Source organism: Symphalangus syndactylus, chromosome 16 (genome assembly GCF_028878055.3).
Source record: "Symphalangus syndactylus isolate Jambi chromosome 16, NHGRI_mSymSyn1-v2.1_pri, whole genome shotgun sequence".
Lineage (NCBI taxonomy): Eukaryota > Metazoa > Chordata > Mammalia > Primates > Hylobatidae > Symphalangus > Symphalangus syndactylus.
The window spans coordinates 95,785,780-95,812,858 of record NC_072438.2 but is presented as its reverse complement, the minus strand read 5'-3'; the positions used below and the strand labels follow the sequence as shown (position 1 = coordinate 95,812,858).

Genomic DNA, 27,079 nt, shown 5'->3' with positions numbered 1-27,079 from the left:
TAAACTTCTAAGCCCCCTGCTGACTGAATGGACTCCTTGTGGTCAAGAGGACCCCAGAAAAACCTTAAAACTAAGCTCCCAGCCATAATTGGATGTGAGGTCAGACACACCTCATTCTACCCCCTCCCTTTTGTGGTTCAGACACAACTGACCAACATTAATGTTAAAAAAGAGATCATAAGACTGGCAAATAGACTCTCTGTGGCAGTAAGATGCCAGATTGTAAACAGGACCCAAGGCCATGCCAGGCAAGGGTTACATCACACATCCCTACCCTTTCTTCTAACAGCCAAGGGTTTTTTTTCCCCTAGCAACTAAACAAGCACTGGCCTCGAGATACGTTAAACAATTCCAGCTCATCCAGCTCAGAGACATTAACTAACTGACCCCGTTCCACCAGCCATAACTGCAGCTTTGACTTGAACTTACTGAAATCCCTTTGTAGTACTACAAAGAGCCTGTAGTACAAAGCGATTGATTCCAGTAACTTTCTCCTGACCATCAACTGGTCCTGGCTGGCTGAACACTTGGACGCCTTCATGTCCTGAAAAGACCTTTTGACATATAGGGCCTAACTATAGTACATTTAAATGTTAAGTCTCCATCCCAAAGTGAACATGGGTGGTATGTTACACGAACGTTTGTCCCATACACATGTGCCAGGACCATCATGAATATTCATAGCTCCTCCCGTCACCTGTCGAATACGCATGTTTAGCCAACCAGTTCAGCATAAAGCTCCCGTCCCAGCTTCTCTTCTTCCAAGGTGTTTCTCTCTGGTCTTGGCTGGAGGCTGTGCTTCCCAGGCTACAGGATGGCCACCTTGCAGGCTGAAACCTTTACAAGAAATAAAGTCTCCTCTGTTTTCTAAATGTATTAATTGTGGTTGATATGGTTTGTGTCTCCACCCATATCTGATCTTGAATTGTAGCTCCCATCATTCCCATGTATTGTGGACGGGACTTGGTGGGAGGTAATTGAATCATGGGGGCGGTGATTTCTCACACTGGTCTCATGGTAGTGAGTAAGTCTCACAAGATCTGATGGTTTTAGAAATGGGAGTTCCCGTGAACAAGCTCTCTTGACTGCCACCATGTAAGACGTGACTTTGCTCCTCATTCACCTTCCACCATGATTGTGAGGCCTCTCCAGCCATGTGGAACCATGGGTCAATTAAATTTCTTTCCTTTATAAATTACCCAGTCACGGGTATGTCTTTATTAGCAGCATGAGAACAGACTGATACAGTGCTTTTGTATTTTTAAAGTTAACATCTCTCAAGAAGTGGGTTGACTCAAACCTCAGCTAGGGCAGGATCTGTTTCCAAGCTCATGTATGGGGTTGTTGGCTGGATTAGGGTCCAAGGCAGTTGCTGGACTAAGTGCCTCAGTTCCTTGCTTTTCCAATGCTGCACTTAATTCATTGCAGTAAGGCAGGTGTGAGGACTTTACCCAGCAGGCCCAAGGCCACTCTCCCTAAAAAGGCCTGAATGCAAGACTGGCCCTTAGGTGGCCTCTGGGAACCTGGATTTTGGGAGTGTTCCCAACATCCCAACTGATAAGAGTGATTCAATGTGCCTAAACTGTTTATGCAAACAATACACTGAGTGCCTGCTTTCCCTGCGGGAGTCTGGAATGTTGGAGGTGCCAGACAGGTGCCCACATGACCCCTGTAAGTTCCCTGAGCACTGAGTCTTTAATGAGCTTCCCTAAAAAACAACACTTTGCATGTGTAATCACAACTCACTGGGTCAATCAAGTCTGTCCTGTTTGATACCTCTGGGAGGGGACTCTCGGAAGCCTGCACCTGTTTTTTTCTAGATGTTACCCCCTGTGCCTTTCCCTTTGCTGCAGTCACAAGTCTTTTGTGTAATAAATCATAGCAGAGTAGGACTAGGTGCTGAGTCCTGGGAGTCCTCACCAAACCCAGGGGTGGGTCTTGGGGACCCCGACACAGCACAAGAGTATCACCAACAAGATGGAAGTCACAGTCTTCTATATAATCTCATTGGAAGTTTTGCCCCATCATCATTCTGTGCATTAGAAGCAAGTCACAAGGTACAGCCCACACACACGGGAGAATGCACCAGAACATGAACCCCAGAGGCGGGGGTCAAAGGGGCTGTTGTGGAGGCACGCAGGCCACCACGGCAGAGCCAGGAGTCAAGCCCCTCACCCTCCACCCCAGGCTGCTCAGCATTTGTTGAAGTGAGCAAGAACAGATGTCCCAAACCCACTTCCTGAGAAGTGCTCTGGGAATGGAGTGCCATTTGCTAGGGTGAAGTTTGTATATATACAATCCCGGACTTGCAGATGCCCATTAAGAATTTTGTCCTCTGGGTTCACAGAGACACAGACATCTCTTTTGCAGCACTTATTCATTACACACTTATTAACTGAATAGATCTAAGATTACCATGTTTTAATAGACAGGGCCCCTGACTTACAATTCCCATGATTTTTTGGCTTTATGATGGTAGGAAAGCAACACATATTCAATAGAAACTGTACTTTGGATTTTGATCTCTACGTGGGCTGGTGATCTGGAGTCAATATCCTTGTGACATTGGGCAGTGGCCGAGCTGCTCCATCAGCCATGCGATCACAAGGGTAAACAGCCAACCCTCTACAGGGGACTGTGTTGCCAGATGATTTTCCCAACTGTAGCATGGAAGTGTTCTGAGCATGCTGAAGGTAGTCTAGGTGTACTTAATGCACTTTGATGTAGGGCATTTTCAACATATGCTGGGCTTATCCAAGACATAATCCCATCGTAAGTTGAAGAGCATCTGTATTTAAAATCTCCTTGTTAACGGTGGCCAGCCCACATAGATCCCCTTCTCAGAGGCAACCAGTACTGTCAATTTCTTCTGTATCCTTCCAGTTACTTTACATAAATTCAATTCAAAAGCACATGTCTGTCTCTAAGCCTGTGTATTTTTCCCCCTTTACACAATGGCAGCAGAATGCACATTCTTCTCTACACCTTGCGTTTCTTTCTTGGTGGTCACTGGACTCCAGGACACAGCGAGCTGCTTCAGCCCCTTTGCTGGCCACAGTGTCCACTTAGGGGCTCTGCACCATTTGTATCCCAGTGCCTCGTCATCGATGCTGAGGGCTTCCAGGTTTCTGCTATTAACAACATTGCATCAAATGACTCTGCAGACACATCTGACTCATCTGTAGGCCTGTGAAGTGGACTCGCTAGCTCAAAGTTGTCCTTTTTTTTAGGAAATTTATTTTATTCATCTACTCAACAGGTATGTCAAAGTTCAAAGGAAACAGAGTTTTCAGTAAAAAGTTTTTCTCCCATTTAAGCACCCCCACCAGAAGACAACCACTATTCCCAGCCTATGGGGCTGGCTACTTCAGAGAGGCCCTCATCAGAGACAAGCCTGCTGGGTGGAAGCGAAAAATCCTTCTCCAGCTGATGTCTTTTCTTCTGCAGTGCACTCTTTGGGAATCGGAAGACCCTTAACAAAATGCTGATTAAAGTTAGAGAAAGAAAACCCTTCATGTTAGGAACAGTCTTCTCTTGAATGTTTCCTCAGGCTTATCCATACACCGTAACAACTGTCCACCTTATTTATCAATTTTTAAGTTTTCTTCTCCCTGTGTGGTCTGTACTTGCTAGTTGCTGTTCTGCTGTCTTTGACCCCTACATCCAATGCTGGAGGCTGCTCTCAGCGTCTGGTTACCCGGGGTTGTCTATTCTGACAAGGCAAGGTGCTCACAGGCAGTGCGGAGTGCAGGAGTGACTCCTCGCTTTGAGCGTCGCTACAGGGTGATAAGAGTGGGCTATTTCCCAGGAATCCTAAGGCTGCTATCTTTACGGCTTTTTTGGAGCTAGACAGTTTCCCCAGAGAAGCATCTTTCAACAATCCCCTTTTGTAGACCAAGATCTCACTGCACTAAAAGTTCTGGGGACTGAGGGAGGAGAAAGATGCCAAGAGCACTAACCCCATCCCCACACACCTGTGTGGCCCCCAGGTCCCCACCGTGCCTGGTGTCCCCAGTCCAGGGCCTGGACCAGCAAGTAGGATAAAGGATAATGGGGCATGCAAGAGGGCATTGAAACTGACTGGAAACAGTTCCCACTGGCCAATGCCGGGACAATCTGAGAACCAAAATAAATGACAGTAAAAATAAGTAAATAACTGAATAAAACAGAATCCTTGAATCCATACTGATAGAAAATGAATCAAGAAGTAAACAAAGGAGACAGGAGTGCTTATTCTATGTAGAATGAAAACTAATAATGTAGAAGTGATGAAAAATGGGGAAAAATCGTTTGTAGCTATCACAGTAAAAACTGGCTAAGGCAAATTATCAAGAAATACTAAAGCTAGCAGTTAAAAGTTTGATGAGAGAGAGGAATATAGTCTTGAAATATCTCCTTGCAAAATACTTACAAATTTTTCAGTGGAGAAACTTGGCAGGCAGATATCATATTAATAATAATAAAAAAAACTTCACCACCACTGTAAAGAGAAAAACCAACATCGTCAGCCTCCTGACATGATGCAGCAAAAAGAACACAGCACCACCTCTCTGGTACTCCTGTCAAAAATGCACACATCACAGGGACACTTCAGACCAACCAAAACTGAAGCACATTCAGACTACCTGACCGGTACCCCACAAGACTGTCTCAATCATAAAAGACAGACTGGGAACTGTTTCAGACTGGAGTGAACTCGAGACAAGACAGACAAAGGCAACAGGTGTCACCCCAGACAAAACTGGACATTGTGACTGCAAAGCACATTACCGGGCCACTGGAGCGAGCTTGCTGGTTAGAGGGTGACCTGCATCCATGTTTCCGACGCCTATGCTGTGAGCTGTAAAGAGGGCCTCTGTTTCCAGGAAACACCATAGGAGCAAGGGGGTAATGGAACATGTCTGTAACTTACTGTCAAAGCGTTCGGAAAACAATGAGTGACATGCAAGCACACCAGAAGATGCAAATGCAAATGCAGAGAAATGTTCAGTGGAGAATTTGGGCGAAAGAGAAATAGGAGCTTTTCACGCCACAGAGCTTGAAAGTATTTCAGAGTGGAGACTCCAGAGACAAATCCACCAAAGGCAGTGTGTGGTCGGTGTCTGTACAGACCAACACACAAAATGAGGTAGACAAGGAGACAGCAGCCTTCACAGTAAAACTGCTTTCACTGGAGAAAATAAGGATGTATTCTAACACTGCCATTTAGCCAAAAGTAAGTTTGTTCTTTCTGCTTCCTAAGAGCAAAACCAAGAATCACACATGTATATATTTTATCAACTTTATTTAAATATTCCAAGGATCCCAACCCCATTTAAAAATAAAAATTGTAAAGCACTCCATTCAATAAAAGCACATAATTCCCCCTCAATAATTAGTATGACAATTCATGATACAGCTCTTACTCTGGGAGAGTTTATTTTACACTTTATTCCAAAAGGCACGAAGTCATCTGAGGCCTCAGATATTAACCCCACTGCATGTTAATGTCACACCACTAATGTGCAACTCAATGTAATTATTAAAGCTTATAACATACTTCCCCAAGAATTTATAGATTCTTTCTATAAATAATAATTTAAAAAATACTGGACCTTAAGACCAATACAGGCTTAACAAGAGACCTGAAATTTCTGCAAGGGCGGTTTTGTTTCTTGATAGAAGTACGACTTTTGAAAGCCTATTCCCAGCAAAAGAAACACTAGACCCAGCTTGGCCAAAGAAACAAAGTAAAACGAGTGATTTCTAACACGCTAAAAGCATATGTTTTCATCAGCTCCAAAGAAAGCAGTCCTGGTCATTCAGAAGGCTCCTGTCATCCCACCAGTCTGCAGTCGTTAGAAATATCTGCTTTACAGGCCACAGGCTGCTCTGGATTTGGTTTCAGACACCAGTAACCAGAAGAAGCCAGTTTTGCGTGTGAGGGGTGTGGGCCCCCGCTGCCTTGGGCCTGCTCACCGGGGTGGGTGGACCCCTGCCGGGTCACAGCCTGCTGTCACGTCTGGACTGTTGGCCTCTTCTGCGTCCGGGCTGTTGGGCTCTCCTGCTCTCTGTCCCTCAGTCACTTCATTCTCTGGCTGTCCAGTGCTGGCTGCACTCTCATTTGTGAGGATAACCCCTTCCTTCTTCTTTTCTCCCAACACCTCTAGCCCCATCATCCTGAGATAATGAAGCCGCTCATTCTTGGGCACAAAAGTTCGAATGGAGGCCTTTCCCCGCCATCCGCACAAGACGATGGGACACTGCAGAGCGTCTGGATTCCTGCAAGTGATAGTGGCTTCATGTAGAACATTAAACATTCCCACAACTAAATCGAACAAGATATAATATGCAACTGCTTAAAAAAGAAAACCACAGAAAACCCACACTCACAAAACCCCCAAGACTACTGGGAGGACATTTTCATCTGTGATCCGAGGGGTAGGTTTCCTCAAAGGGAGATCAGCTTCCTTCTTCATGTCCTGAGTAAAATTCTCACCCTCACTTTCGCCTTGCCTCTTTAAGTTCACAATGGAGTAGGCCCCAAATCTACAGATTTCAGATATACTTTCTACATACTTCCTTCTCAAACTTTACTGTCCCCGCCGCCCCGTGTCACCTCACCCCACTAAATGAGAAGCGTTTCTCCACAGGCTCCTTGCAGCTCACCTCAAGTTTCCTAAGTGAACTGAAGCTCCTGAGAGGCCGGGAGACTCTGCCCTTAGCAGGGCTGCCAGAGCAGGACCCGGGACCACCCGTGATTCGCGTGATTTGTTCTCTAGGGACCCCACATGGCAGTCTGAGCCCTGCTGGGCACGCAGTGCTCATTTCCGTTCCCAGCATGCAGCGTTACCCACAGTCAAAAACATCCCTGCCTCTCTGAACCTGCCCTGAGCCTCCCGACCTTCCAGGCTCCACTGTCCAGCCAGTTGGCATCGACGCCCCAGCAGAGATGGACGCCACCATTTCCAACCTGCAGACGCCCTCTCTCAACTTACCTAATTTCTTTCATACGCGACTCTGACCTAGATTTTAGGCTCCTAACGGCTGTGTTTAATCACCTTTCCATTTTTCTTAATGTAAAGCAGGGGCACTAAGGTGGTTTTAAGAAGTGAGAGGAAAATACAAGAAACCCAACTCCCATCTTCTTAAGAAAAAAATCATTATTCCTGAAGTTGACTTTTCACCTGTGTATTTCACCAAGTAGAAACGAGTGTTCAAATACGGAAAAGTGAATCCACACCTTAAAATATCCCAATATTTTCTATGTGGGCCACATGGGACTGTTATTTTAAAAACCACTTCTGAGTCACTGAATTATTCAAACTCTCGTAAAAACACCCAGAAGCCATCAATCACTAGACGCTCCTGCCCCTTCACCGTCCAGACACCATCCGCCTCCAGCAGGTCCCCGGGGTGCCCATGCGCTCGGCCGACCTCCCCAGCCCATCCATCTGTTGTTCCCTCACCAAGTGCCTGCCCCTCCCACCTCAGCCCCCACCTGTCCTCTCTCCACATGGCAGCCGGACAGCCTGAACCCTGAGGACATGCGGCCCCTCGGCCTCCCTGCCAACCTCTTACCTGTCCCTCTTCCTTCCCTACTTGGCTGGGCCCGCCCCGACCCCCAGCTTGCACCTGCCTCAGGATCTGCACTTTGGTGGTTCCTTCAAGTTAGCACTGGATCCCTGGTCCAACACTAACTTCCCAAAGAAATCTGTACAGTGGTTCTACGTATTCACTCCCCCAAATCCCAGTCAGCCCTGGACCCCATTCTATTCCTTCCTCTCAGAAATGGTGTTTCATTGTTTCATGTCACCAAGATGGAGCTGTTGCAGGTGAGATCCAAATTCTGCCACTCGTAAGCTGAGGAGCTCTGGGCGAGCCACCTAACTTTCTGTCCCGGCTTCCTCCTCTGGCAAGTGCTGCCAAAACCAGCACCTGCTCCCCCAAGGCCCCCCATGAGGATGCAGCGTGAATACCTGCAAGCAGCATGGAGCAGTGGTCCTGTGGGGACTGTGAGTGCAAGCGTGAGCAAATCCCATGCTCCGGCCCTAGCACTCCTGATGCAATAACATGTCAGCAACACACATGGCTGAACCAGCCACGAGGGAGAAAGAACGGAACCTCACTCAACTGTCCAATCTTTACACTTACTCTGTACAAGACAGAAATTTTCACTGGTTTCTAATGCTTAAAAAATAAGTACTATGCATTTTATTCTCTGTAAGTAAAAATTCACTTAGCCTGAGCTGAGTGTTCTATGAAACAGTATCTTCATGATGACCTACAGGAATATTTTGTTCCTGAAGTTTTCACAAGGCTACTTCTGAGGAACAATCACAAAAGGCCTGAAAGTTCCCACCTTCCCAAGTCACTTTCCTCACCAACGAAAACACTGTAGATAATGACAAGATATGTGCATCTAAGGGCAGGGCGTATACTGACTTACGCAGAATCTGGTTCATACTTCAGCACGATGCTTCCCTTTGCTGGAAGAGAAAGAGACACACATTTGCCAAGTTTTCCAGGTAGTGGATGCATGCGCTGAGCACATTTCTGCACCTAGTGATGTGTTAAGCATTCTGATGAAAGAGAACAACAAATAATCTACATTCTTGGCTTCGAGGATCTAGATGGTGAAAAGAGGCCGTCTGGATACATGAACCAAGTCCAAATGATGCAATAGGGACGATCTGGAAGAGGACGCAGGCAAAAGCCATTCAGGGACTTCAAGGGATGTCACCTGACAATCCACTGAGAAGCAAAGCAAGGAGGCTGGGGATTAACTGCTGGTTAATTCTTCAAAATTCAAGATTAAATAAACTATAACACCAACTCCCAGAATGGCATGAAATACATAAAAATTGTCTAAAACAATACTGCAATCATCTAAGTGCAGGATTAAAAGAAAACCAGTATAAACAGTTCCTTTATCCTTTACAAGAATCTCTACTTTAAATTGTGGTTCTTGCCTGGAGACGGCAGCAGGAGACAGACTCCACAGAGCATGTTTTATATCCCAAAGGAACACACGAGTAAGTTTTAAATGCAAGTAAGAGATGTAACTGCAAGAAGTGATTCATGTACTTTTCATCAAATTGAGCCAAAAATATTAAACAGCAAGTTATTTAAAAAAATAAACAAGAATGAAGACAATAGAAAAACAAAATTAGAACAGCTTGGAGAAATGATTTTTATGCTTAGGGGAAAATGTCACTGGAGTGATTTGAAGTGGAAGTTGATGAAATATAAAAGCAGCAATACGACCAATGATCTACTGCAGCTGGCTAGCAGAAAAGTCAGAACTGTTGGCAAGACTCTTATTTTGCTCTAACACAGGTGATTAAAATCTGCATGTTAGCCAGTCTCGTGAGGCTGTGTACCTTAAAAAACAAATTTACTGGCTGGGCGCAGTCGCTCACGCCTGTAATCCCAGCACTTTGGGAGGCCGAGATGGGCAGATCACAAGGTCAGGAGATCGAGACCATCCTGGCTAACATGGTCAAACCCTGTCTCTACTAAAAATACAAAAAATTAGCCGGGTGTGGTGGCAGGCACCTGTAGTCCCAGCTACTCTGGAGGCTGAGGCAGGAGAATGGCTGAACCCGGGAGGCGGAGCTTGCAGTGAGCCGAGATCGCGCCACTGCACTCCAGCCTGGGCGACAGAGCAAGACTCCGTCTCAAAGCAAAAAAAGAAAAAAACAAATTTACCCATGCACAGAGACCTGCTTCCATCCACCCGCGACCTGCTGACAGGCAAGTAGGTCAAGAGCTCTGGCTGGGGGGTTTGCTAGGGCTGCTCACAGGCTGACCCCTCCTCTCCCTGGACTCTCTGGCCCAGCAAAGGTGAGCGAAGGCCAGCCCCACACGCCACACAGACACATCACAGGCTGCTGGGCAGCAGTGGGGCACCACCAGAGTCTGGGGAAGCACAGCAACCCCAAGATGCCTTTGACCCTTAGCATTCTGAACTGTCAGTCAGGGATCTACAGAGCCCTCTGGAAACTGATGTAGCCATAAATAAACTGAAAACTATGATTGATAAATACGCCCCAAAGCACACACCTGCATTTCTGCCGTCCTTGTAAAGGGAATACAAGTTATGTCCCTATGCATTTCCAACTACTCACCCAGGTCCTTCGCTTGACTGTAGGTCTCACTGCTGAGTTTTCTAAAAAAGGGATTTTCCTGGGTCAACAGTATCTTAACATCTTCCATTGATACGGTAATAATTCTTGAATTAATAAATGGATACAATGTATATATACCCTGTGTGAATAAAGAGAATAAGAGAACGGATACCATGATGTCATTCATGAATGACAATAGCCTGCTCTCAGGGGCTATGCTCTCGGGGGCTATGGTGGTCGAGCCCTCACTATGGCCCCTCCCCTTGGACAGGTGTGGAACCCACCCCCTAGGAGGGGAAACCAGCACCCTGGGAGAGCTCTATAACCTGTGAGGGTCAAGTGGCTGGAAGGTGCCAGCCGAGCCCTGAGCCACTAAGACCATCTGGCTGACCAGAAAGCCCATCTACTCCCGACTGCTTCAGTCATCTGTGGCTACTGCTGTTCAAATCCACTTCCAAAATTACCTCCTGTGCCAGCCGGAAAGCACAGTCAAACTCTTCACCGCTGTTATTTCTACACCAGACTTTGATCCCCGTGTTAATAACCTGTAAGTAAAAAAAAGAAGATGAAACACACAGAGATGAACACAGGACCATCTCCTGTAAGGACGCCGGGCCACATGGAGCAACCGTCACGGAATGGGAAAGGAGAGAAGTAGAAACCCACCGAGAAACCCCAGTAAGAACCAACTGATACTCACAACCTGTGTTTATGCAGTTTGCAGGGCAGTAAAGCAAATGAAAGAAGGGTCTCCAAATGGCCAAATTCTAAGGGAAGTGTCTCCAAGGACAAATCCCAAGGGTCGGGGCAGCAGTACTCATAGCCTCTATGCCCTCAGTAACTTCTCTGCCCAGGAGGGCGAGCTGTAAGAACTACACCAAGGCTCACCCGGCTGCAGGAATGGGGCACAGAAAAGACACAGGCCACCAGATTCGGGACTCTGGTAGGAACCACTCAGCCCTGTGCCAGTCAACAGCTCTGAAATCACAGGGCAGGCTCAGGGACCTGCAGCCAACGCTACAGGTGGGGAGAGCAGAAGCCACGGTCTGCTCTAAATGGAATCTAAGCCGCTGTGAAAAGCCACACGCATCCCGAATCACACAGCACTCAGCGTCTGTGCGGCTGGCACCTTCATCTTCTCGCTGTTATTCAGCAGCACATTCCGCAGCTCCTTAGAAACCATGTAGAGCTGCCTTTTCTTCCCTTCTGTAGTCCGAGTTAACAAATTCATCCTTGGGAATGAAGGATCCAAAGCATAAAATTTCCTGTACATAAAAACAGTGTTGTTTATACACACTGAGTTCAAAATCTGGTAGACTGTTTCTAAACATCTTATTCTCCTCCTTAAGAATTCAATCCCTAAAACTGCAGTGTGGTTCAAGGGCACTGGGCTCTGTTCTGGACTCCAGCTTCTAAACTTCATCCACTTCCACCTGAAACCTCCAAGCAACACTTATTTGGGGCACAAGTCCATCAGAAACCTAAATGAACAAGTGCAGCTTCTCTCCCTCAGCGGCTACTCCAACGATAATGATCTGATAAACACTACTTTTGAGACTTTTTTTTTTTTGATATGGAGTCTTGCTCTGCCGCCCAAGCTGGAGTGCAGTGGCGCAATCTCGGCTCACTGCAACCTCTGCCTCCCGGGTTGAAGTGGTTCTCCTGCCTCAGCCTGAGTAGCTGTGATTACAGGCGCACACCACCACACCTGACTAATTTTTTTTTTTGTATTTTTAGTAAAGACGGGGTTTCACCACATTGGTCAGGCTGGTCTCTAACTCCTGACCTCATGATCTACCTGCCTCGGCCTCCCCAAGTGCTGGGATGTGCCCGGCTGAGACTTATTTTTTAATAGACTTTTACAAATGTATGCAAAGGACCAGTTATGTAAAAGACAGTAAGTTACCGCCCTGGTTAATAGATTCTAAAATTCAATGAATAAGAAACAGATGAATGTCAGACTTATCCTAAACCCTTTTCCTCTATGTTCTGTCTATGTTGTCCCTAATTAGGCCTCACACACACTGCTCTTCATTTCTTCTACAGAAACTGAACTAGACAACCTTGGCCACTAGTCTATATACTCAACTGAGCAATTTAGGTTCAGGATCACAACTGAGTAATTTAGATTCATAATCACAGTCCAGTTTTTTTTTTTTTTTTTTTTTTTTGAGATGGAGTCTCGCTCTGTTGCCCAGGCTGGAGTGCAGTGGTGTGATCTCGGCTCACTGCAAGCTCCGCCTCCCAGGTTCACGCCATTCTCCTGCCTCAGCCCCCTGAGTAGCTGGGACTACAGGCACCCGCCACCACACCCGGCTAATTTTTTTGTATTTTTAGTAGAGACAGGGTTTCACTGTGTTAGCCAGGATGGTCTCAATCTCCTGACCTTGTGATCCGCCCATCTCAGCCTCCCAAAGTGCTGGGATTACAGGCGTGAGCCACTGTGCCCGGTCCAGTTTTTTTTATCTATCATGTTCACAAAGTAAAAGTTTACCTTCTCCTTAAATTAAAAGGTTGAGTAACCTCTAAAGTTTCATCCTGCTCTAACATGCGGTTAAAAAGGTTAAAAAAAAAAAAGCTAGACAGAACTACATACAAAACAATAGTTACATGTGATCAGTTGTACATTTGATACTCTATAGTAAATTTCTTTAAATGAATAATTAAAAAGGCTGAATCCTTACTCAATAGGTGGAAATAATGGGTCATCTTCAGGAATAAATACAAATGGGTCTTCTTTAAATCCAAATAACTTCATTTTCTTTGATGGAGGAGGACTAAAAAGAGAATCAGGATGAGACACATCAATCTGTAATGGGTGGTAACCTTCAATACCAAAAGCACATTCTTCCTTTCTGTCAGTTCTGTGCAACATGGGGTTTGCGGCAGATGTTGAAACCTTCCAGCTTCCACAGAGTCCAGCCCTCACACTGCATGTACCTGATACCACACATGTACTGCCCCCTCAAACCAACCAAGAAGTGGCTCTGGGATCCCATTTAATCCAAAAGGACTGTGAAGACACCAGAGTGTTAGATCAAGACATACCCCTTTTCTTACCCACACACGCCATCTTTCTTACTGCCATTATTCTCTAAATCCTCAGTTGCATGAGCTATTTCTGTGTCACCAGATCCTGTGAATGACGGACTTTCCAGCTTAGAGGGATCTGTGGGTTTCCCTTCTGTGGGATCTGCAGGGCTCAGCTGTGTGCTTTCTCTGGTCTCTGTAGATTTACCCTGCAGCTGTCATAGAGAACAATTTCATTGACACACAAAGAACAGCATTCTTTGTGCTGCTACGAAAAGTTAAAAATACCAAGTTCACAAAATTCATCAGTTATATTTTTCTACAGCATTATATGTAGAGAAAGACGACAGAATTTTTTTAAAGTGTCATTTTAAATCTACTTGCTATTATAAACAAAATTCATGGACAGTTTCTTTGGAGTTAAAGCTGATTCTACCTTAATCCCACAAAGGGCATATATAGCCTGTTCCTTAGCAGAGGCCTACACCACCAGCTTGTTCTCATGTAAAAATGCTTATCGTGCATCTGCTCTGGGTAAAGCACACTGAAGGACACAAAGTGCACCAAGCACAATTTCTAAAATACCCGGCAGGGGCAAAAAGACAAGTATATAAATAACGAGAAAGGAGGGAACGAACTGTTCCTGGGCACCTGGACAAACTGCCACAGGAACTGGGAGAAAGACAGAGTGCCCCAGGCACCAAGGGAACACCTGCCAAAGAATGAATTTCTGAATTAGGGCCATGGTATAATTTAAATTTGGCTTTGGGAATGAGCAAAATGTTTTACTTAAAAATCTTTAAAAAATACGTGTCCTTTTTAACAAGTCACAAAATTGATAAAAGTTGTAATTCCTCAGTCCCTATGAAGTAAGTTTAAAAATTAGGATATTTCAGCACAGGCAAGTTCATTTTATTCAGAGCCACAAAGCTACTGAGCAGAGAAGCCGGGAGCATCCCAGGGAACACATTTTATTTCCATGTTAATATAATGTAAAAAAGCAAAAAACAAAAGCAGATGAACCCCAAGCCTGTGAGCAGGCCAGTGAGGGCACACGCCCTTCCTGTCCAACCTCAGCTTCTCCCAGAGGGGCCTTCTTGTTGAGTAGGTCCAGCTCCAAGGGCACGCTCTCCCATCTCTGTTCCACCTCTACAACCTCATTGTAGGACCTTCAAATACCAAGGTCAGTGTGAGCTTCCCTGGCCTAACTTCTAGCCGAGTGCTCACAGGCCTCAGCACCGCAACAGATCACGGCATCCTGACCACAAAGACTCTACCTGGGTTCCCAGTAGGACCAACAGCAGCACAGGCCATGCTAGCACTAGATCTGTTGAACTACATGATTAAGAAACTGACATAGTAACAGAAAGAGAGAAGTATTCATATTATTTAAAAGAGAAAATGACAATAAGTTGTTCTAAAAAGTAAGACTATACATAAGGGGCGAACTGAAAAAATGTCAAAACCTTTCTACGTAAGTATTAACCCATCAGAAACATCAACGTAAGCCCCAATGCAGGCCAACCTAAAGCACGCGTCTCTAAGACAAGCTTCTCTGTGACTGCACTGTGCTGTGCAGCCGGGCAGCCACGAGCCTGTGGCCACTGACCACTTAAAATGTGACAAGTGCAAAGTCTAAAACACAAGCTAGTGAAACCTAGTATGAATGAATGCAAAGTATCTAATGCTTTGCAATATAATGTCTTAATACTGATTCCATGAAAATAACATTCCATAAGAGTTAAGATACCTTGTGGGACTTTTAGCCTCAAAGTGAAACACTTTCTAACCTGATAGAAAAACCCTGGTGGCGGCAGGAGAAGTGCAGTTGCCCCCTTTGCCAGTCTGAGGCTGTACGTTCCAATGTTAATCTGCACAAACCGTGCCCCAGAAAAAGGCTGGGGTTCTTTGCGAAACTGTTTCCTTTTTGTTCCTCCAAAGCTAAGTGTTTTTTGTCCTAATTTTCAAGCATGGATCTTAAAGAAATAGAGACTTCCAGACTTTGATTCCAGGCCAGGTTCTATCATCATGGAAGGCTGATTTAGGAACTAATAAATAATGCTGGCGTGATACAGGTGAGACAGCACGCATTACAAAGGACGGCGTGTTAAGATGAAGGCAACACTCCTTCCCCACTCTGTTTCCTAGCCCACCTTGGAAAGGAACCAGCAGGCAGTTTAGATCCATCACAAACAGGCCGGGCTGCATCTTTCTAGCCAGGTCTGGACAAGCCAAGGTGAACCCAGGCTGGCTCGGGGTCAGCAGAGCTCTGCTATCTGTAATCGGTGAAATGAACCACTCAGAAGGAACTGGAGCACAGAAACCTGGGGCTTCCAATTGAGAGCCACAGAGCAATCTTTCATGTCTTTTCAATTTTTATTAAATAACTGGATTTACCGTGTGGCAGGAATACATTCCCCCAAACACTGACTTCTCCACTTATCTATCACCTATGAGAAATATCTGCTTTTTGGGAAACCTGATATTTAAATGAACTTCCCCTTCATTCAGGGTCAGCTCTCCTGCTGCCCACAGCAAGAAGCTCCTCTTTCCTCGTACTTCTACTAAACTCTGGTTAGTTTTTGTCTTAAATGTACAAGATCAAATGTTATGTCATTTTGGAAAAAGAAAAACTCACCTTTGGCTGACGTTTATTCCACGGCATTGAAGATTTTTTCACCAATACTGCCACAAAGAACCCTCCAGTATTCTGATGATGGGGTAATATCCTAAGGCTAAATATATATATATGTAATTCACACCTTTGAACTAATCAAAAATGCATTATTTTACTATTAAGACAAATACTGCAAAGATGATACAAGAGAAAAATCATGTCTTCAACCCTCACTCATAGAATGGCCAATATGTAAACTTAAATTTTTTTTTTCTTTTTTTTTTTTTGAGATAAGGTCTGGCTCTGTTGCCTAGGCTGGAGTACAGTGGTGTGATCTCGGCTCACTGTAGCCTCCACCTCCTGGGCTCAGGCGATCCTCCTGCCTCAGCCTCCCAAGGAGCTAGGACTACAAACATGCAACACTCTGCCTGGCCAGTTTTTGTATTTTTCTTTTTTTTTTTCTGTAGAGATGGGGTCTTGCCATATCACCCAGGCTGGTCTCAAACTTTTGAGCTCAAGTGATCCATCAGCCTTGGCCTCCCAAAGTGCTGGGGATTACAGGAATGGGCCACCGCACCTAGCCCACTTTGTAATCTTTAAAAAGTTCATGAAGGCTGGGCATGGTGGCTCATGCCTGTAATCCCAGCACTTTGGGAGGCCGAGGCGGGCAGATAACCTGAGGTCGGGAGTTCAAGACCAACCTGGCCAATGTGGTGAAACCCCGTCTCTACTAATAAAAATACAAAAATTAGCCAGGCATGGCGGCAGGCACCTGTAATCCCAGCTACTTGGGAGGCTAAGGCATGAGAACTGCTTGAACCCAGGAGGGAGGGATTGCAGTGAGCCGAGATCGAGCTACTGCACTCCAGCCTGGGTGACAGAGTGAGACTCTGTCTCAAAAAAAAAAGTTCATGAAGTATCCTAAGCATTACCGTTTAGATTCTAGCCAATTTCACTATTAATAAATGCTCAGTGCCAGCAACTAACAGGCACAAAAGCCATACTGGCTGGGAAGTTCACACACATGGGGGTCATGACCCTGGCATAGCTCAAGCCTCACTGCAATGTCACCTGGTGCCTCCAACTCACCCCAGCAAGACTCACCAGCTCACCAGGGGTGGGGCTTAACCTTCCCCCCTCCCCACACCTGGAGGCCCCACCAGCTCACCATCGCTCCAGGTGCATGGCCTGCAGCTTTTCTGGGTCCTTCGGAGGGAACATGGTGGGTCGGATCTGGGTGTGTCTGCTGTGAGGAACGGCGTCCCAGTCTGTAAACCACTGCCCATCTTTCGTCATTACCTGCAGAACCACAGGGTACATTCCAGATTACTAGCACTATCCAATAACAACAAAAATCACAGGGCAGGAGTGTCCATTCTCTCAAAGGTGACAAATGGTCATTCTCATTCGCTCCAAAGATAGGAAGATTATTTGCCAAGACAAAACAAAACAATCTTTACAGAAAATCCCCAAATTATTAATACATAAATTCTGTTAAAAACAAAGAGGAAATACATTTATTCTAAAAACCAGGACAAGCATTATAAAATAACATTTTCCATCTAGTTTTTTTCTTTTTAAACAAGCCTCAGGCTGTTTCTGGCCTAAAATTGTAATGAATTACTTCATATTGGAAACAAGGCTTGAATCCCAGCCCAATTAAAAAAAAAAAAAAAAAAAAAAGCAAAGCTACCCTTACAGGGATGAGAGTAAAAGAGTTTATTTCTGTACGTGGAGAAAAAAAAACTTTTCCACTGCTAGGAATAAACATGCCGCTTGTCATGAAATGTGTCATGAAACAACACTCTGAAATTGATTCTAATTGGCATAACCAGAGGTAGCATTTATTCAAGTTACCCACATGTGAATGCTTTGAAACTTGACTCTCTACTTCAGTGATGCTGCACCTACTCTTTAGAATGAAAGTTCTCGAGGAAAGGTTACCTTCCACTGTGTGATTCCAGGCATCCACTTCAGCCCTGGCAGTTCATTAGACACATCAGCAAGCTCCAAAGCACCTGTGTAGCAAAAGCATGGACGACTTTTGTTTTTCAAAAAAGTGGAACACACTATGCCCAGTGAAAAAAACCAGACACAGATCACATATTATATGATTCCATGTACAGAAAATGTCCAGGGAAGGCAAACCCATCGACAGAAAGTGGATGAGTGGCTGATGGGGCTCGGCTGGAATGGGGAGCAAGCACTGTTGGGCAGGAAGGGTCTGCTAGGGTGATGGGAATGGCCTAAAGCTGGACTGTGGTAAGGGGCTGCCAACTGGATAAACTGACTAAAAATCACTGAACTGTATACTTAAAATGAGCAAATGTTAACAATATGTAAATGACACCTCAATAAAGTTGTTCCAATGACAGGGCATTGAGGAGTCCTGCCACGGACGTGAGACTAACTCTGCAAGAAGACAACCAGGAGGCTGGGCTGCAGGACGCCTGCTCCGTCTCCCCATTCCAATGCACACCAGGGCGATGCTGTGGGTCTTCATGCAGGCACATCTAACAAACATCCCAGAGCAATGCTGAAAACGAACTGTGGGAATTTTTAAACCTCAAGTTTGTGGTCCCAGGAAATTTCCTAAAATTGCCCATCAGGACACAGTCAGCCCAATTTTAAAAACAATTCGATAAGAGCTGTGAAAACACACTGGCCTTAAGTGTCCATACCAGTGACACAACAAGCTATAAGGTGAGGCCATTACAGGAAACCGGTAAGACCAGCTACTAGCACAAATACTGATGTGACAGCCTCTCAGCAGAGGAAAATTCAACAAATCTCCCAGAAAACATGAAAATGGGACAATTACAAAAACAAAGGAAAAGAATCCCCAAGGTGGAGGAATGGCAGTAAGAAACCTTGGAAGCAAGCATCGTATTGATTTCTGCCATCATTTCTGAATCCTCTTCCTTTTAAAAGCTAACGCTAAATGACAGTGCAGGCAAACATGACGGGCTTCTCCATCAAACACTGTCCAGGGGCCTCATAGATGAGCAGGGCAGGCATCAGGTGTTACCTCAACGCCCCAGCACCTGGGTTGGAAGCTGCCAATGCTACCCCATGTTGCCCTTTCTCCAGTAAAGTTGTTGAGCACTGTCAGGTGGGGAATGCACACCCCCTCCAGTCAAAATCACCAGCAACCACCCACTCTAAGGCTCAGCCAAGGTCTGCTCCTTCTGGATACAGCCATATCGATGCGCACCACCTCTGACAGAGGAAAGGGAGGAAGCATCTACAATGCAGTCTGAAGCCACTCACATGCACAAAGTTGGCTGTGACATCATACTGTACACGCTCCATGCTGGAAACCCACCTGTCCAGTAAGAAAGTGACTACAGAATAGTAGACTCACTCAATGAATTAATTCATTTTTGACACTTGCTAACAGGAAAAACTACTATGACATATTGGAACGTTAGGTGAAAAAGCAGCGTATTTAAGATATACACAACACAATCAAAACTATTCAACACAGTGAAAACTAGAAGAAAAGTTGCAAAAAGTAATGCAGTTACTTGAAGGAAAAGAATCCATGTACTTTTTTTCTAAATATGAATGCCCTTATACATAAAACCCACTGGCCAAACGGTGCTGGCTGTTCTTTGAAATCTCCTATGTGGAGACAGAAGCCAGCCCCTGACCAAGAACTCCCTCCACCCCCAAGGTATCTCCCCTGGCATCTCAGAAAGCTAAAATGATTCCAAAATTTGAATAAAGAACCTGAGCACTCTCTCCTTTCTTTTCTTGCAGTGAAGCTTGCCCTTAGAACAAAGTTCAACTGTATGCCACAGTCTAACACCTTCTGTGACCTGTGACGATGAGGAGATAAGCCTCATTTTAAAGGTAAGTATTTGAAAGCACATCATCTGCTCTATTGGTAATAAAGGTGCGATTCTGGCTTTGGTCTGCCTTGCTCCATTACCTTATTTGTCAACTGGTTCAGAACCTGGACAGGGAAAGAGGGCGTTATTTACTGGGCTTTCAAAAGAAAGCCTGCCAGGCTGGGCATGGTGGCTCACATCTGTAATCCCAGCACTTTGGGAGGCTGAGGTGGGCAGACTGCCCGAGGTCAGGAGTTTGAGACCAGCCTGGCCAACATGGTGAAACCCCGTCTCTACTAAAAATACAAAAATTGGCTGGGCGTGGTAGCACATACCTGTAGTCCCAGCTACTCGGGAGGCTGAGGTAGGAGAATCACTTAACCCGGGAGATGGAGGTTGCAGTGAGCCGAGATGGCGCCATTGCACTCCAGCCTGGGCAACAGAGCGAGACTGTCTCGAAAAAAAAAAAAAAAAAAAGCCTCCCACCTCGCAAACACACATACAGACAGACATAAAGCCAGCTAGAGCCACGAATTTGATGAAGTCTGAAAAGATTATGAGTGTTCACTTAGAAAACCAGCAGTAACATTCTAAATAGAAGAAAAGGAACCAGCCGGCCAGTCTGAAAATCAGAAAGACCAATGAAAATCCACAATCAAGAAAGGTTTCAGACCAGATGAAGACGAACCCATCAGTACCCCAGGACAATCCCACGTCTGCTCGTCCCGCCTCACAATCCTGATCAGCAGCATTCCCGTTTTCTTCTTCACCCTGCAGCTCTTTCTCACTCCCCCGTGCCTGGGTCACGCTTGCTCATTATTAACTTTCAAATGTGGTGCACTGTGCGTGAGGTTCTGTCCACTCTTCCCCTAGAGATCAGTGGGTTTTCAGGAGAATGATGCTTCCCCACTGCTGCTGGAAAGAGAGACCCACGGGAAGGAGAACTAGAACTTGGATTCAACCTGCTTTCAGATGACAACCCCTCACAAAGCCACTCCTTCAAACGTTGGCATGTTCAGGAAACGGGTGACGGTGGCAGAAAGCATCCACAGCTCCAGGCAAGTAACCCGGTCCAACAGCACAACCAGCCCACAGAGCACACAGCATGTTCTCTGAGCGGGGACAATTTTGTGGTAATGAGACAGGCAAATGGCACGTATCTCAAATGTGAGGAAAGTAAAGCCCGGTGGACTCGGGTCAGCAAGTCCTGCCTGCAAAGAATGACTCCAGCCACGAGTGAGGACAGGCTTGTGCGGACAAGAGCCTCTCTCACCTGAGAACTCAGGAGACCTGGCTTTTGGTCCCAGCCACAAGCTTACAACAGAAAAAGGAGCAAAATTAACCACCTAGAGTACTTAACTAGGCAACAGAGACTTAGTAGAGTAGCAAATGCTTAAGGAATCTACAAACATTTTAAGCTAAGCAGCACAAGATGGGGCTGTGGCCACTCACTCCAAGTTAAGAAAGCTGCTCACCGAGAAACCGGGGGAAGCTGTCTTTACAAAAGACAAAGAGCACCAGCAAAGAATGCAGTGAGAGCGCCCAGGAACTGGGGCTCACCCTCAAGTCTGAGCCGTAAATGGCAACTAGGCACGCAAATTAATAAATGCAGTCCATTTTCTTTCTCAGAGATCTGAAAGCAGACTGTGGCAAGGGAAATAGGAGGTGTTTGTGCTGTTCAAGCTGCCTGGAATCATGGTTTCCTAAATTCCTAGCTAATGAACACAAAAATCTGAGCAGGATTCAACAGTCCTAACAACTGACCCCAAATCACACTTGAAGGTATAATTTCCCTACAACTAAACTATTATGTCCCCCATACTCCCCCCACACACCTTTTGGAATAAAGTATCACCAACATCATGGCAATTATGACCGTGCAAAAAAACATCATTCAGAAATGACATCTTTACAGAGGTCTACATAAGCACAGGAAAATAAAAACAACATTAAATTCCAGCTTAAAGGACTGTGAAGGCATCAACAACCACAGGGCTGAGGGCACAACCCAGACCAGCCGGGCGCCAAGGGGAGCCTCACTGGAAGGACAGCAGCGGGTGGGCACTGCCCAGGAAATGCCTGTCTCACTGGCTATGCACCAACTGACTTCACACATGTGGGTACAGGAAACATGCTAAGTTTGAAATTTCCCATTATTGGCTCTAAGGAAAATATGATGGGAAAAGTTAACATTTTGGCAAAACATAAAAGGAGAAATATTTTATATCAATACACTGTAGAAATACATTGCTGTTTCAGAATATTCTGTACTATCTGTCGGTTCCTCAGTATAAAACTGTATGAAGTGACCTCACACCCATTAGGATGGCTACTAACAACAAAGAGCCCCAGATAATAAGTGTCCCTGAACGTGTAGAGAAACTGGAACCCTTGTGCACTGGGGGTAGAAATGTAAAATGACGCAGCCACTGTGAAAAAGAGCATGGTGGGTCCCCCCAGAATTAAACACAGAATTACCATATGATCGTATGATCCAGCCGTTCAACTTCTGAGTATATATCCAAAGAATCGTAACCAGGGTCTTGGAGAGACATTTGTATACCATGCTCACAGCAGTATTGCTCACAACAGCCAAAAAGTGGAAGAAACCCAGATGTCCATCAACAGATGGATGGGTAAACAAAATGCAGTTTACATAAACAACAGAATAGTGTTCAGCCTTAATAAGAAATGCAATTTTGACACACACAAAAACACAGGTGAGCCCTGAGGACACTGCAGTAAGTTAAATAAGCCAGTCACGAAAAGACAAATACAGTATGATTCCGCTTCTGTGAGGTTTACAGTAGTCAAATTCATACAAAAAATAGAATGGTGGTGTGAGGGGCAGGGAAGAGAGAGAGACAGGAGCTACTGTTTAAAGGAGTTCAAAATTTCAGTTTTGCAAGGTGAAGATTTCTGGAGATGGATGGTGGTGATGATTAACAATGGGAATATACCTAACGGGACTGAACTGCAGGCTCAAAAATGATTAAGATAGTAAACTTCATGTTATGTGTATTGTACCACAATTAAAAATTTAAAAAAACAGTGATAAGGATCTGACAATCTTTCAAACTTAGAAAAAAATAGCCAAAGCTCCTTTTGTTTCCAAACCTCCAAATTCCAATCAATTCACAAAATACAGCAAATCCACACATCCACACGTTTTTAAGTAGGACATCTCCTTAACCCATAACCCTAAGTTATAGGTTCATCACATAAACAAATTCCCGGGAAAAGGTCTACATGAATACAAAACACAAAGAAAAACAGTGTTTCTGAAAAGAATATGCTGTTAATAAAAGATCCATCAAGCGTGCTTACCTTCACTTTTTTCCAGTAAAGATGCTATGACTGCTTCATCCTCAATAGGGTTTAGTGAACACGTGGAATACACCATCCTTCCACCTTCAGCCAGCTGTTCAGCCCCACGTGTTGCAATCCGCAGCTGTAAGCTAAGGGGAGATATCAGATGACTGTAAGGCCAAACGTATCCATGAAGCGCACATATTGGAAGCACCTACTTATGTCACATATTCATTACAAGTTTTTATAACACAATTATACTTAAAAAAAACCTTCTAGGGATCTAAGTGAAGTTAAACTTACATAAGTGTTTCATGTTAATTAAAAACAGTATTATATAAATATTCTTACTGCTCTGTTAACCTTTCCCAATATGTCAACCAGCAGAGCATAAAGTTCAGTAACAACAGAATTCAACATATCAGATGAAATTTCACCATTTAAAAAACCTCCATACTTTCTAAATATGTGGTTTTTCTATGGAAAATTGGTATCATACATTCCAGTCCTAACTCTTGTCTCTGTGTCACAAAACAGTAGACAGTATTTTACGGAGACGAGGCCTCCTGCTACAGTTGGTTGTGGTGGATGCGAATTAGTATTCTTTGGCTCAGGCACAGTACAGTCCTGCATGCAAGACTATGGCATTTGTCATGTCAAATGAAAAAAAGAATACACAGCTCTACAGACAGCATGATCAAAAGTATTTGGAAAAAGTACTTAAAAAATCCCTATAAACAGGAAAACAATATAATACACCAAACATTAACAGACGTGATCATCGTGTTATGAGATTAAGAATTTTCCAACTGTTCTTTAACGAATAGTTCCCCATCATAAAAAGCCAACCAAAAAATATTTCTAAGAGATCAAAATGTCTCTTAGCAAAATGATGACACAAAAGAACAAAAACAGAGATAAAAGATTAGTAATGCATACATCAAGAGGTAAACGGTCATTTCATGGAAAAATACATATTTGAAGTGTTGCAAGAAATTTTTATAGAAGGCATTTTTAATAAACGTGTTATCTGAAATGTATACAATTTGTAGTTATTGCTCTTGAAAGGTTTTCAAATAACTTCTGACAAAACTGTTGAAGGTGGCCATTGACCATCCTCTGATGCTTTCAGCTCTCTAATTAAAGATCGGATGCTCAGGTACATAACAATAAATCTCTGCTAATCTACTTGTCACACAGTGTTAGCAGTGATGAAGTTTTACTTACCCATGTAGCTGCAAGCTATTTAAGGTGGTCCACTTTTTCCAAACATCAATGTTTTTTCTCATAGTGCCATCTCCACTGGAAAAAAAGATATTTATGAGTGTAAAGCTCCCTACAGGTGGATGACCACACTTTAACAGACATGTCACATGCAAGCTAAGTTACAAAACAGCTGTTACAAATATCAGTTAGGAAACAATCTCCATTTTCACCAACTACAATCAACTTTCGGTTTTTGTTTTAGGGATTTTCTAACGTATTATACTTTTAAATTATACTTCAATTTTCAAGCAGAAAATAATGCATTTGAATAGGAAACTCCATTCACTATCTAAGGAGATATTAATGTGCTTCCATTTGGAAAAAACACTAGCAAGACTAATTTGCAGACCTAGGACACAGAACCTAAAATACTATTGAAAATCTCAGTTAATCAACAATGACACTTTAATCAGAATTACATGAATAATGACTAATAAGAAATTTTCCACAGTTAAGCCAATATATTAGCTAAATTTTCCCTACAATCACAGTTAAACATTTCTGACTTTCTACTTTTATTTAATGGAAGTTACTTTCATGTTTTTCAGAACCTAAAATACTATTGAAAAACTCCGTTAATTAACAATGGCATTTTAATCAGAATTACATGAATAATGACTAATAAATTTTCCACAGTAATTTCAATTAAGCTAATATAGGAGCTAAATTTTTCTTACAATCACGGTTAAATTTCTGACTTTCTACTTTTATTTAATGGAAGTTATTTTCATGTTTTTGTTAATGGACGCTCTTTCCATGTATATTTTATAATAAAGACTGGATTTGTTACTTTCTGTGTCTAATTTTATCTACCCTGTTTTCCCAGAAGGTAACGCCTGCTTTTGTTGGCTTTCTCTGTAAATGCTGATTTTCCTTGGTGGTCTAGCCGCATGCACAGCAGGGACTAGGTCTGCAGGATGGAAGTATCCCATGAGATGTAATCCCCACTGTGCAATGGCATTCCTGGCTGTACACTAGTTGTGTGCATGGCAGAAATCCCACCACAATTTCAGAAATTTCCCCAGCTTGCAACCTCTGCTCATAAGGTCACTGTGTTCTCAGATCTCGGAATATGATACAAGGAACGAGTTAGCTTTCTGATCAAAAAACAGGGGTGGGAAAACATGAGACCCCAAGGAATACTGAAAAATTGCAACCTAGAGGAAAAAAAAACTTCAGTTCATGACCTATTTTAAATTTTACTTTAAAGAGGACTTTTTCCAGATTACTTTAACACTCAGCTATATTCAGAGCCACCAGCTGCAAGTTTCATACTGAGTTCTGCCATGAACAGTTAACTCTGCCACTTACTGAAACAAAATGGCATTCTTCCATAATGTGGTATCGTATTTAAACCTTGCATTCTGTGCTAACAAGTTTTGTGGCAGCTTTTGAATTCTGGTCTTGACAAACTTATGTCATTCGGAAGTCATTATCACCTGGGATCATCATCCGTGCACCTCCTATGGGAACGGAACAGATGATGTCTTTAGTTTTGTTTCTTTCCTTTTAAAAAAACTTGTTACTCAGTTATACCATGAGTATTATTTTATATCTAAACACTAAATATTTAAAATGTTCACGTATTAACTCAAGAAAGGTATAAAAACACAAGTAAAATGAATTTCTTAAGGGCTTGAACTCCGAAATTTCTTTCATTCAACAAATAACATAAAATCCAATGTGATTACGTATTATTTTATGACAAAGTTTTTTATATACTGTACTCACTGGAAGAACTAATATGAAATAGTTGGGGTGCACAAATTGCTCCAAGCGATAACATCCTAAAACACACCACAATGAGAGTCTACGATTCTATTTTCCTCTTAGGTATTTTCTGTTTTTTTTTTTTCTCTTTATCTTTCTGCAGGCTATCGCAACCACCCCTTCCTGTTCTTTATCCCGCATCTGCTGCGCTGCTTCTCATTAAGACTCTATGTGTCCACCTTTTGGTTTAGGCTCACGCTATCTTTCTCCATACCCCAAGACTTATGTATAATTGTGTCATATTCACGCACAATTTCATTTTAGTCTCTATTTGACTTGATTTCTTTAGTGGATTTGAGCTTTCTGGCCAATAAGATAAATACCTGCAAGGGACATCACATAAAATTCGATCATAGAAGAGGATCTCTTTCCTGCCGTCCACATCTATCTGGAGCCTGGGTATGCTGGAGGCATCGTGGTTGACCACCATGATGCAGGGGCTGCTCAGCCTCTTGGCTTGATGGACGAGCAGGTAGCAGCGCTTGTTGTCCACATCATTCGCAATAACAAATCCCTCTGAAGGCACAGAATCGCAGTGTCAGGTGAAATGGAGCGTAAGTGGAGTCACATCCTGAAATATGTGACCTCTAAAGGTCAGCCAGTGAGAAGCAGCAATCCACCAAACCTAAGACCCATAGTCAAGGTTTTCTAGAATTATGCTAAGTGGTTCAAAAAAAGGAACCAGGTGGCTCTGGATGGATTTTATGGACACTCGAATTTTGAAAGCCTCAAAAGTCATCTATTCAACAATTATTCACTTTGTGCCAATTACCACGCCAAAAATGTCTTTTCTATTACTAGTAACGATTAATTACAAAAAAAAAGGTGAAGAGAAAGGTGTGGAAACAACAAAATCCCCTTACAAATGTTTCAAAATCCTGAACGTGAGCCGGGACCCTGCTCTGACTGTGAGTCAGGCTCCTGGGGTGGGGCCCCAAGCACCGGAACGCGGAACCTGTTCCTGGGAGGCTCCGCTGGCTGGGAATTCTACTGGGTGTGCCTCTGCTCATTTCTGGTTCTTCTCACGCCCTCAGCAAAAAGGCAAATATACCGACAACATTTATGATCAAAGCCACTCTTCAAAACAGTATGAAACGCAAAACATCACGATACAAAGAGGAGAAACCTGCTGCTGCTACTGGGAC

The 27,079-nt window shown here is 43.9% G+C and overlaps 1 protein-coding gene and 1 long non-coding RNA gene across 3 annotated transcripts in view; both read right to left on the bottom strand.

The window, feature by feature from the left end:
* Nucleotides 1-3,220: 3,220 nt before the first annotated feature.
* LOC134732771 (uncharacterized) lies at nt 3,221-4,684 on the bottom strand. Its single transcript, XR_010116261.1, has 2 exons — nt 4,412-4,684; nt 3,221-3,776 (listed from the first exon to the last, which is right to left on the bottom strand). It is a non-coding gene; the product is annotated as an uncharacterized lncRNA (long non-coding RNA).
* Nucleotides 4,685-5,267: 583 nt separating this feature from the next.
* Nucleotides 5,268-27,079, bottom strand: part of NSUN2 (NOP2/Sun RNA methyltransferase 2) — a 34,474-nt gene continuing 12,662 nt past the window's right edge. For both annotated transcript variants that reach the window (XM_055245515.2, XM_055245516.2), the window contains 13 exons: nt 26,258-26,450; nt 24,126-24,200; nt 22,917-23,047; nt 17,701-17,774; nt 16,925-17,055; nt 15,778-15,874; nt 13,170-13,354; nt 12,794-12,886; nt 11,239-11,374; nt 10,574-10,654; nt 10,110-10,248; nt 8,429-8,468; nt 5,268-6,261 (listed from right to left, as the gene is read on the bottom strand). In XM_055245515.2, the coding sequence (XP_055101490.1) occupies nt 5,955-6,261; nt 8,429-8,468; nt 10,110-10,248; nt 10,574-10,654; nt 11,239-11,374; nt 12,794-12,886; nt 13,170-13,354; nt 15,778-15,874; nt 16,925-17,055; nt 17,701-17,774; nt 22,917-23,047; nt 24,126-24,200; nt 26,258-26,450 (1,682 nt within the window). In that variant the 3' untranslated portion in view covers nt 5,268-5,954. The remainder of the gene's footprint in view (nt 6,262-8,428; nt 8,469-10,109; nt 10,249-10,573; nt 10,655-11,238; nt 11,375-12,793; nt 12,887-13,169; nt 13,355-15,777; nt 15,875-16,924; nt 17,056-17,700; nt 17,775-22,916; nt 23,048-24,125; nt 24,201-26,257; nt 26,451-27,079) is intronic.